The 12,226-nt window shown below is 41.1% G+C and overlaps 1 protein-coding gene across 6 annotated transcripts in view; it reads right to left on the reverse strand.

Moving 5' to 3' along the window:
• The window catches only part of parp4 (poly (ADP-ribose) polymerase family, member 4), a 38,062-nt gene extending 35,013 nt beyond the window's left edge, over nucleotides 1–3,049 (reverse strand). For 3 of the 6 annotated variants that reach the window (XM_058081763.1, XM_058081760.1, XM_058081759.1), the window contains exon 1: nucleotides 2,694–3,049. In XM_058081763.1, coding sequence (XP_057937746.1) covers nucleotides 2,694–2,781 — 88 coding nt within the window. In that variant the 5' untranslated portion in view covers nucleotides 2,782–3,049. The remainder of the gene's footprint in view (nucleotides 1–2,693) is intronic. The other 3 variants (XM_058081758.1, XM_058081757.1, XM_058081756.1) reach the window with 1 other exon arrangement.
• Between the last annotated feature and the right edge of the window lie 9,177 nt (nucleotides 3,050–12,226).

The raw sequence follows: 12,226 nt of genomic DNA on the forward strand, positions 1-12,226 counted from the left end.
ATATTTTACAACTTTTTCAATTTTCTTCTTGTTGATTTTGATCTTGTAATCGTGACTTTATTCTCATAATATTCGGAGTTATATTATATTACATTCTTTATTATATTCTTTACCGCTTTTTCTTCTTTAAATTTTTTATTTTTTCACATTTTCCAACTATTTCAACTTTCTTCTTGTTGATTCTCATCTTGTAATCATGACTTTATTCTCATAATATTTGGACTTTATTCTTGTAACTCTTGTATTCTTTATTTTTTGTTATTTTTCATGCCGCTTTTCTCGTAAAATTCAGATTTTTTTTCCTCATTAGATTTCAACTTTTTAGTTGAAATATTATGATTTTATTCTTGTAAAACGAACATGAGTTCGGCGTTAGAAAAAGCGTCCTTCAGTCCACATGGATGAATTGTCGGTGGCCGCTCGGCACGGCCGTAATGAGCTCGTTTGCCAGTTTATTAGGTAAACAGATGAAGGGGATGCGGAATAATACGTCAGCCTGGTGGCTAATCCTGCTTTCATGAGGATTATGCTGTTAGCTCTCCTAGCGACCGGCTTTGAGAGGGCGATGTTGATGTAGCTAATTATGATGTCAGAGGATGGCGTTTCTGGAGGTTTGGGCCCGATTAGCCGGGGAAGCCCGACGCAGCGCGTTGGACGATAAAGCATCAGCGCCGGCCGGGATAAGCCATCAAAATGACAGAATTAGCGATACGCCCGCCCCCGCGGGGGTTCCATACACAGGGTGGGTGTCCAAACTGCAGCACGGGGGACATGCGTGGCCCACATTCTAAAAATATCATTTTCCCCCAAAAAAGAAGAAGAAGTCAAACTGGTATGATAAAATACCAAAATGGAAACCCTGGTGGGCCCTGGTGGTACTGAAGGTGGGCCATGAGAGGTCATTAAAAATATTCATTTTTGCAAATATTATCTTTAAAATTATTTTTATCGTAAAATATTTATTAAAAATATTCTTATCATTAATATTAATATTAATATTAATATTATTGTTATTGTTATTATTATTATTATTATTATTATTATTATTATTATTATTATTATTATTATTATTATTATTATTATTATTATTATTATTATTATTATTAGAGGGTCATGGAGTCCAACCACTACATCGCTCGCTGTGCCATCAACCCAACCAAGCTGGGTGTGCAGCCCGTCAACATCAAGAAGAACTCGTGTGAATGTGGCTGGTCTCAATAAAAGGGAGGTCGGGGGGGTGGGGGGGGGGCACTGTTTGCTGTGGTGGTTCTGGTGTTGGGGGAGGTTGTCAAGGCGGCGACCGAGGCGGCCGATATTACATTTGTTCCGCTAAAAAGTGTCCACAAGCAGCCAGTCGCCGGCCAAATCAATTTCCCAATCTTCCATAATTTCCTCTGCTTGTGTTCCTCGCTGTCGGCTTCCAGAACGTCGGCCGAGTGAGGACGTCCTGGGAAAGTAGAGCGGGACGGGATGCTGGGGTGCTTTTTTATCTTGGCTGTTTCATCAAAGTCAGGGAAAGTGACTCTGGAGAAGAAGTCCAATAAAGCGGTGAAGTCGCCTGATTGAGAAGCCTCTTTGGACGGGACAAAGTATGAATTGATTTCCTCCCCACTCAAGGTCCTTCACAGGACTGAAGAAGGAAGCAGCCTCCCGCCCACCGCCCATGCTCCTGTTCACTCCCAAATATGTCATTCCATAAGAAAAAAAATATCAAAAATGGATGCATTTATTTTTTTATTTTATTTTTTTTATACTAGAAAAATGTAATTAAAATGCTGAATGTTTTTGAAAAAGGAGGTTGTGGAAAAGGTCTAATATTCTGAGACTGACTTCAAAATATGATGGGAATAAAGTCATAATTATATAAAAAAGAAAGGACAACAGTAAATATGAAAAAAACATCTGCTGTTATTAGTCCAAAAGTCCGAAAAATTCCAACAAAAAAGCTTAATGAGAAAAAGTACACATTTTACATAAATAAAATTAAAAATAAATACATTTAAAAAACTGCAAAAATTAGCTTAAATAAAATTTTACATAAAGTTAAAAAAATAAATAAAAAACAGCAAAATTATTTTACAAGTTAAAATCCCAAAAATTCCAACAAAAAAGCTTAATGAGAAAAAGTAAAAAATGTACATAAAGTTAACAAATAAATAAAAAACACCAAAAAAAACATCTACTGTTATTAAGTCTTAAAAATTAAAACAAAAAATGCTAATGAGAAAAAGTAAAAATTTTACATAAATAAAATAAAAAAATAAATACATAAAAAAACAGCAAAAAGGAGGTTAAGTTAGGTTGGCCTGGTTAGGCCTGGTTGGTCCTGGTTGGGACTGGTTAGGCCTGTTTGGGCCTGGTTGGGCCTGGCTAGGCCGTGCCTGGCTAGGCCGTGCCTGGCTAGTACATTTCCCTCTCCTGCCTCCAAAAAGCACTTGAAAAGGCGGAAGAACAAATGGCATAGGTGTACCACAGGGCTCAACGTCGGGCCCATGTCACATACACACATGGACCCCATGTCACATACACACATGGACCCCGACTGAACGCATCGGTTCCGGCCTACGCTGGTCGGTGCTGCTGTCAGGTTTGAATAAAGTTCCAGGAAGGCGTCAAGCTCAGGCGAGCCGGCCAACAATAAAAAACTGGACGGCGCGTCCCAGTCGTCACTCGTGTTGTTCAATTTCGCTCACCTGACGCCGACGGCCTTGACGCGTGCATTTCAAGTGCGGCGTGATGGACAAGATGGCAGCCGAGTCCCGCGGGTATACACACACGCATGCGGGACGCCGTTGTTCTTTGGCTTTTATTCCATCTGGAGACTCGTCAGTCACAACAGGTACGCGCTGGAAAAAAAGCAAAAAGCACGAAAGAAAAAGGTGAGACAAAAGCACCCGCTGTCACCGCTAATGTCGCCGCTTTTGTCGTGAAAGAAAGTGTTTACTCCACGGGCGGATGTCAGCCATCTCCATGGCAACCGCCGTGTCTCAGTTTGCCAACAGAGGCTGGTGTGAAGGAACACAATTTAGCACTTTGAGCTAAAAGCCCGTCCGAGCACGCCGCCGTGTTAGCTCACCGAGCTTGTTTGCTTTCGGCCACGCCTCTCTTAGGAACCGGGGGAAGGTCATGTGATACCTTCCACCCACGCAGCGATCTGGCAGCCTTTGGTGGATTCATACGCCCCCCCGTGTCCTTGGAGAAAAGCCATCGTTTACATTCATGATGGATGTATGATTATTCAGACATATTCATCTACATATTCATCACTTAATGTCATCATTTATCATAATTACTAATCAATTATATAATGTCACGCATCATTACGCTGTTAATACATGATTTGGTAATCATCAGGATGATGAATAAAGTCAAAATTACGCAACCAATGTCGAAATTGTTTGAAAAAACAACAATGTAACAAAAAAACGAAAAGTATAATTTTTACATGAAGTTAAAAAATAAATACAAAAAACAGCAAAATTATTTTACAAAATAAAGTCCTAAAAATAAAAAAAATTAATGAGAAAAAGTACAAATTTTACATAACATTAAAAAAATAAATAAAAAACAGCAAAAATGAAAAAACTTCTGCTGTTATTTTACAAGATGAAGTCCTAATTTACATATTCATCACTTAATATCATAATTTATTATAATTACTAATCACATTATGTCACGCATCATTACGCTGTTAATACATGATTTGGTAATCATCAGGATGATGAATAAAGTCAAAATTACGCGACCAATGTCGAAATTGTTTGAAAAAACAACAAAAAAACAAAAAGAATAATTTTTACATGAAGTTAAAAAATAAATACAAAAAACAGCAAAATTATTTTACAAAATAAAGTCCTAAAAATAAAAAAAAATTAATGAGAAAAAGTACAAATTTTACATAACATTAAAAAAATAAATAAAAAACAGCAAAAATGAAAAAACTTAATCTCATAATTTATTATAGTTACAAATCACATTATGTCACGCATCATTACACTTTTAATACATGATTTGGTAATCATCGGGATGATGAATAAAGTCAAAATTACATGACCAATGTTGAAATTCTTTGAAAAAAAATACAATGTAACAAAAAACAAAAAGTAAAAATTTTACATAAAGTTAAAAAATAAATAAAAAAACAGCAAAATAAAAAACAACAACAGCAGAAATTAAAAAAACGCTGTAATTTTGAAAAGTTGAAATATTGCATATTTATTATATTATTGATTATATTTATAATATTTAGCCGTGTAACCGCTGTAAAATAGACGGATGACCAACACGGGACCGCCGCGTGTGGGCTGCACACGGCGTAGCGGCAGTCGCCATTTTTAGCCTTGACTTCCTACTTCCTACTTCCTGTTTCCTGTTTCGACGTGCTTTTCCCGACTCGTCCGACTTGATTGACGCTTTTGTGCTGTGACAAGTCCGCTGACGCCATTCCACCAGCGCTGGTTAGCACGTTGACCTCCCAAAGCGGCTTTAACAGACCAGGGTGGGGCAATACCAGCGAGTAAGGGAGTAGGGAGCAAGCGAGCGAGCGAGGCGACCGCCAAGGCGACTTGAAGTCCACGGCTGTAGTCGACGCTCCAGGCGCCAACTTACTTACAATGTCACTTTTCAACTCCAATGAGCTTTCCCCCCAAATGGCCCTTTTTTGGGCCCAATTGAAGAAGCGTTCCCCAAAGTCGTGTATGAGAGTCACACACACACACACGCACACACACACACACACACACACACACACACACACACACACGCACACACACACACACACACACACACACACACCTCATCACAGCATGGCCGCCAGCTCCAAATGTGCGAGATTGAAGAGCTGATTGCGTGGGAGCGTGTGATGGAGGTTTGAGAGGGTGCTTGGAAGAGAACACGTTCTCCAACGCAGCTCAAGTGGGGACCAGCTAGCGGGGCGGCCACCTCTGCGGCGGCGTTCCTCCGCTATATCCGGCAAATAAACACGTGAATCCCCGCAGCAACGCCTGCGCTGTCCGAATGTCACCTGACCACTCGGGCTGGCGGAAAGGCCGTGGCCCAAAACCACCAAGACCAAAGGGCACCAGAGGGCACCAAAGGGCACCAAAGGGCACCAGAGGGCACCAAAGGGCACCAGAGGGCACCAAAGGGCACCAAAGGGCACCAGAGGGCACCAAAGGGCACCAGAGGGCACCAAAGGGCACCAAACATTCAGGAACCAAACTTTTGTTGATCTGTAGGATTTTGGAAGATGGAGGCAAAGGGAAGAACCAAACTGGAAGCACAACAAAGGTCAAGACCCATGGCTGACATTTATGCTGTGGCGTAAACGACTGGAAAGACTTTAATAATAATAATAATAATAATACATTTTATTTAAAAGCGCCTTTCAGGACACCCAAGGTCGCTGTACAGAAGATAAGAACACCAATATAAAATACAAGATAAAAGACAACAAACAATAAATAAAAGCATACAAGAAATCGGGATAGGGGGGACCATGTGAAACTGTTAGAGGGAATAGGCAAGTTTGAACAGATGGGTTTTGAGTTGAGATTTGAAAATGGGAAGGGTGGCAGAGTTACGGAGGTCTGGTGGCAATGAGTTCCAGAGTTGGGGAGCAGAGCGGCTGAAAGCTCTGCTCCCCATAGTGCTAAGGCGTGCAGAGGGAACAGTGAGATGGATGGAGGAGGAAGATCTGAGGGAACGGGATGGCTTAAGAGTGTGGATGAGGTCAGAGAGGTAAGGGGGGGCAAGGTTGTGGATGGACTTGAAGGTGTACAGGAGGATTTTGTAGGTGATTCTTTGTGTCACGGGGAGCCAGTGGAGTTGCTGCAGGATGGGGGTGATGTGGTGGAATGAGGGGGTCCTGGTGATGATCCGGGCAGCAGAGTTCTGAACCAGTTGAAGTTTATGGAGGGATTTGTGAGGGAGGCCGAAGAGGAGAGCGTTACAATAGTCAATGCGGGAAGTGACAAGGCTATGGACGAGGATGGCGGTGGTGTGGGGGGTGAGGGAGGGGCGTAGACGATTAATGGAGCGCAGATGAAAGTAAGCAGACCTGGTGACGTTATTGATGTGAGATTGAAAAGATAGAGTGCTGTCGAGGATGACACCCAGACTCTTGACCTGAGGGGAGGGGGAGACTAAGGAGCTGTCAATGGAGAGAGAAAAGGAGTCAACTTTAGATAGGGTGGATTTGGTGCCAATGAGTAGGAATTCAGTTTTATTGCTATTAAGTTTCAGAAAGTTGGAGGTGAACCATGTCTTTACCCTTATGTACCAGTTTTTACCAGTCTTTACCAATCTTTACCCTTCTTTACCAGTCTTTACCATTCTTTACCAGTCTTTACCCTTATGTACCAGTCGTTACCATCCTTTACCAGTCTTTACCCTTCTTTACCAGTTTTTACCCTTATGGACCAGTCTTTACCCTTATGTACCAGTCTTTACCAGTCTTTACCCTTCTTTACCAGTCTTTATCCTTCTTTACCAGTCTTTACCCTTATGTACCAGTCTTTACCCTTCTTTACCAGTCTTTACCAGTCATTACCAGTCTTTACCCTTCTTTACCAGTCTTTACCCTTCTTTACCAGTCTTTACCCTTATGTACCAGTCATAACCAGTCTTTACCCTTCTTTACCAGTCATTACCCTTCTTTACCAGTCTTTACCCTTCTTTACCAGTCTTTACCCTTATGTACCAGTCATAACCAGTCTTTACCCTTTTTTACCAGTCATTACCAGTCATTACCAGTCTTTACCCTTCTTTACCAGTCATTACCAGTCTTTACCCTTCTTTACCAGTCTTTACCCTTATGTACCAGTCTTTATCAGTCTTTACCCTTATATACCAGTCATAACCAGTCTTTACCCTTCTTTACCAGTCTTTACCAGTCATTACCAGTCTTTACCCTTCTTTACCAGTCTTTACCAGTCTTTACCCTTATGTACCAGTCTTTACCCTTATGTACCAGTCTTTTCCAGTCTTTACCCCATTGGGGACCCATCACCTGCCTTAAAGGGGACACTCAAAGACCAAAGAGTGAAGAAAGCCACAGAAGACAAGATCATCAACAATAACACGTCCTGCATCGTCTCGTCAATTTGGTTTGGGCTGACATCCTTAATAAACCACATCCTAAAACAAATACAATATGTATCATAAATCCATCTGTAAAACCAATACGATATGCGTCCATATGCGGCTGTAAGATATAAGAATAATAAGACAAAATAATAAGACATAAGCATGTTAGCCTCCATGATGTTTTGGAGAGAAACGTCCTCCACTGATAAGAAAGAAGACTTGAATGGAGGCCCCATGAATAGTAAGCAGTGTACTCATTTCCTCCATTACACCTGCTCCTTGGGGGGGGGGGGGGCATTTGTGTATGTGTGTGTGTGTGTGTGTGTGTGTGTGTGTGAACGCTCCTTCTCATTCCTCACAGAAAATAACCAATCACCGTATGAAAAATGATACGCTCATGATAATAATTTCCCAACAGGCTCACGGTTTCGATCAGGAATTCACGAAAAATGAAACTGGGCACGAGGATCGGCGGCGCCAACGGTTGTCCCGTGAGGGGCATTAAAACGTCTGCGTGTGTGGAAAGAAAAAAACAACAGAAAAACACACAAATTAGAGATGGATTAGTTGGGATTAAATTTAGATTAAAGCAAACGTTTGCGAGAATCAATCTTTGCTCTTCGCATCAGGACTTCCTGGTTTGTGGAGCTTTCGGGGTCTTAAAGAGGCGGCCCCGCCAAAGCTTTTCATTTGGTCCGTCAAACATTCCCCCCCCCCCCAAACAAATGAACTCATTGACTGCCACACATTTTCAGAGAAGAGAGTTTTGAGGACCAACATGGCGACTATGTCAAGGAACCTCGGACATATGAACGCTATGTTTACTGACAGATGGAGAACATAAGACCAAATCATCAGCATGCGTTTCTTAGCTACGTTCTCCTGCTGGTGACCAACAACCAGGACCAGCTAGAAAGAACTGGAGTGGGATCTTCCTTTTGGTAGCTTCCATGTTTACATAACCATAGAACACAATCATCTGTGTGCCTTGAAAGATCAGTCCAAAGGGTCTAAAATGGCGGCTGCTGAAGGTGTTGTCGTTTGGGAAACACAACAACAACAAAGAGAAAAGGTAGCCAAGACGCAAGCTAATAATAATATGTTTTTTCTTCTATGACCCTGGGTTCATATTTCCATAAATGCTCCATATTCCATATCTTCTTAAATATTGGCCAAAAGGAAGTGAGGATCCTGGTTCCGACCTTGGTGGCTGATTCTCCATGCTGGACCTAAAAAGAGCGAGTCGTGCTGAAGTCCATGCGGCTCTGCAAGCTTCAAGCTTCAAGCGGCTGTCATGGCGGTGATTTATGGCCGCCACCCACATCCGCCATGTGAGGTAATATTGTCCTGCCCACAAAGATTGCCTTCGCCTGCCGTCTCACATCAAGTCCTGGAGGTTCCTTCAAGGTCACCAGGACGGGAAAAGTCCAGAAGAAAAGACTCCTGTTCCATCACTTCATACGATGGTCACTCTTTACACATTTTTACCAGTCTTTACCAGTCTTTACCAGTCTTTACCAGTCATTACCAGTCATTACCAGTCTTTACCCTTCTCGACCAGCCTTTACCAGTCTTTACCCTTCTCGACCAGTCTTTACCAGTCTTTACCCTTATGTACCAGTCTTTACCAGTCTTTACCTTTATGTACCAGTCTTTACCAGTCTTTATCTTTATGTACCAGTCTTTACCCTTATGTACCAGTCTTTACCAGTCTTTACCCTTATGTACCAGTCTTTACCTTTATGTACCAGTCTTTACCTGTATGTACCAGTCTTTACCCTTATGTACCAGTCTTTACCCTTATGTACCAGTCTTTACCTTTATGTACCAGTCTTTACCCTTATGTACCAGTCTTTACCAGTCTTTACCTTTATGCACCAGTCTTTACCAGTCTTTACCCATTTTTACCAGTCTTTACCCTTATGTACCAGTCTTTACCAGTCATTACCAGTCTTTACCCATTTTTACCAGTCTTTACCAGTCATTACCAGTCTTTACCCTTATGTACCAGTCTTTACCAGTCTTTACCCATTTTTACCAGTCTTTACCAGTCTTTACCCTTATGTACCAGTCTTTACCTTTATGTACCAGTCTTTACCAGTCTTTACCCATTTTTACCAGTCTTTACCCTTATGTACCAGTCTTTACCAGTCTTTACCTTTATGTACCAGTCTTTACCAGTCTTTACCCATTTTTACCAGTCTTTACCAGTCTGTACCCTTATGTACCAGTCTTTACCAGTCTTTACCTTTATGTACCAGTCTTTACCAGTCTTGACCCTTTACCAGTCTTTGCCCTTATGTACCAGTCTCTACCAGTCTTTACCCTTCTTTACCAGTCTTTTCCAGTCTTTACTTTTCATGATCACTCTTTACCTTTCTTTGCCAGTGTTTACCCTTTATCAGTCTTTACCAGTCTTAATCCTTCTTTACCAGTCTTTACCCTTCTTTACCAGTCTTTCCCAGTCCTTACCTTTCGTTACCACTCTTTACCTTTCTTTACCCTTCTCGACCAGTCTTTACCCTTCTTTACCAGTCAGTACCCTTCTGTACCAGTCTTTACCACTCTTTACCACTCTTTACTCTTCTGTACCAATCTTTACCCTTCTTTGCCAGTCTTTACCCTTATGTACCAGTCTTTACCAGTCTTTACCCTTATGTAGCAGTCTTTACCAGTCTTTACCCTTATGTACCAGTCTTTACCCTTATGTACCAGTCTTTACCAGTCTTTACCCTTATGTACCAGACTTTACCAGTCTTTACCTTTATGTACCAGTCTTTACCAGTCTTTACCCTTATGTACCAGTCTTTACCAGTCTTTACCCTTATGTACCAGTCTCTACCAGTCTTTACCAATCTTTACCCATGACAGAAAATATTAATAATAACTGTAATGTAAAATATGTGTCATGAATGTTTAGTATTATTCCTGCCGGCTTGTGACCAGAACAGCAGATACCGTATGACTTGGATTTCACAATAAAAGACATAAGATATGTTATTTTGGAATCCTCCATGAAGCAGGAAGTGGTCTGCTAGCTAACACACACAAAGAAGTAAAAAGCCTTGCTAGCATTGACACGGCTTCATACCCCATCTCTGTCTTTTATTTTGGATTTTTAGGTTAGGATTGGGAGAAGCCGTGAAATGCCAATCGGGATAAAGATCGGGGATGATTTTTCGCATCGCCGCCCTGGCAGGATTTGAGTCTTTATCGGATCCCTAGCAGAATTTAGGGGGGGGGGGTGTTGTGCATTTGCCAGGTGCAGACATCTGTTGAGCCGTTTTTTGGTGTAATCCCGCTGACACATGCACGCACACACCAAAATACCAACATGCTGGTCTGCATTCTGATTGGTGGACGGTCCCCGCGACACAGAAGCTACTTTAGGAGGAATATTATTATTATTATTATTATTATTATTATTATTATTATTATTATTATTATTATTATTATTATTATTATTATTATTATTATTATTATTATTATTATTATTATTATTATTATTATTATTATTATTATTATTATTATGTTATTATGTTATTTATAACAACCAAATGGCATCAAATATCACTTTTAGCTCAGGCTTCACTGCACATCTTAAAACAATAGCTGACCCCCCACCCCCCCAGCTCAATGGGTACACCCCAGGCTTCGCTACACATCTTAAAACGCATTTGTTATAATTTAGTGTTATGATTTGTTATTCTTCAGTGAACATGCTAACCGAGCACGATGCTAAAAGTGTAAGGTTAGCACTGTAGCATCACATCCTGTAGCTATGCTAGTGTTGCTAACATTTCGTGTCGCTGTCCCATATCTGTCATATATCGGATATATTATGTTACTCTTTTGACTTAAAAAAGACTTTTCACTTGGAAAAATACAACATTATGAAAATCGACGTAATTATCCTTTCAAGAAGTCATACTTCATACTTCAAATTGATAACGTTTTAAAAAACCAGAATACCCGATCCCAACAGTGTATTTATACAAAGGTGATGATGCAACTCTGCACTAATGCGTGTCACTTTCAGAGCAAATTTTAAGCCACAAAAAAGCTTTGCTACACATCTTAAACACGCTGTGTGTCCACGCATCACCCCCACATCTGGCTTCTGAGCTCCCTATTTTTAGTCGGGAACTGATATTTTCCTGAAACTCACCTATGTTCTACTGCTGATTACAAAAAAAAAACAGAAAAGGTACAAATACACGGGAATCTAAGCTTTCCCTGTGTAGGTTCTATGATTACATAATCATGGAACATAATATTGTGTACCTTGAATGATCAATCAAAATCGTCGTGAAGGAATTGGGATGCTTGGGATGGAATGAAATGAATTGAAATATCAATATAAGAGCGTAATACCGTACATTGGTCACTAGGTGTCAGTGATTGTTGGGTGAGACAAGCACCAGAAGTATCGTGACATTTCGTCTAAGCAAGCGTGCGAACACAAAATGTGAAAAAAAATTTTTTTGGGTTGTTAACCGAAAAACATGCTAACCGGGGCGGATGTTAACCGAGACAGCTTCGCCAGCCTCCAGGATAAAAAAAAAAAAAGGACACCTGCTCAGAAACAGCAGCAATAACACAGCAATTACAAGAGGATTCCACCCGAGAGTCCCCCCCCGGGCCCCCCCCCGTGTTAAAATGCTAACACATTGTGTGCATCAAAGCTTTGTGAGCTATATGATATGAAATATGAGCTCAGCGGCACAATTGATTTGGGAGCCTTTTGGTGCTGGGAGGATCCAATATATTCTCATGGCATGCAGATTCACATTGGCCACAAAGAGCTGGGAAAAAAAAAGCCTCTCCACTTGGGAGAAGTCGGCCTCCGTGTAGGCGCTTTGCAACTTTTTAATAACATTTCATGCTCTGCGGGATATGGATTGAGATTGGATAATATAGCGCTTTCTTCATCCATAAGCGGATGATTAAAAGCTGCTGCCAGCATGCTGATAGCATTAGCCAGTCACCGCCATGATAAATGACCTCCGCATCTATCACTTTCATCTGGGGGGGAGGGGGGGGGGGCATGTCACAACACGCGTGTTTTGCAAAACACAAAGAAAAAAAAAAATCCCAAAATGTTGCAAAACAAGGTGACTGCAGGGAATACCTGAGACGC

This window comes from Doryrhamphus excisus, chromosome 9, assembly GCF_030265055.1.
Source record: "Doryrhamphus excisus isolate RoL2022-K1 chromosome 9, RoL_Dexc_1.0, whole genome shotgun sequence".
NCBI lineage: Eukaryota > Metazoa > Chordata > Actinopteri > Syngnathiformes > Syngnathidae > Doryrhamphus > Doryrhamphus excisus.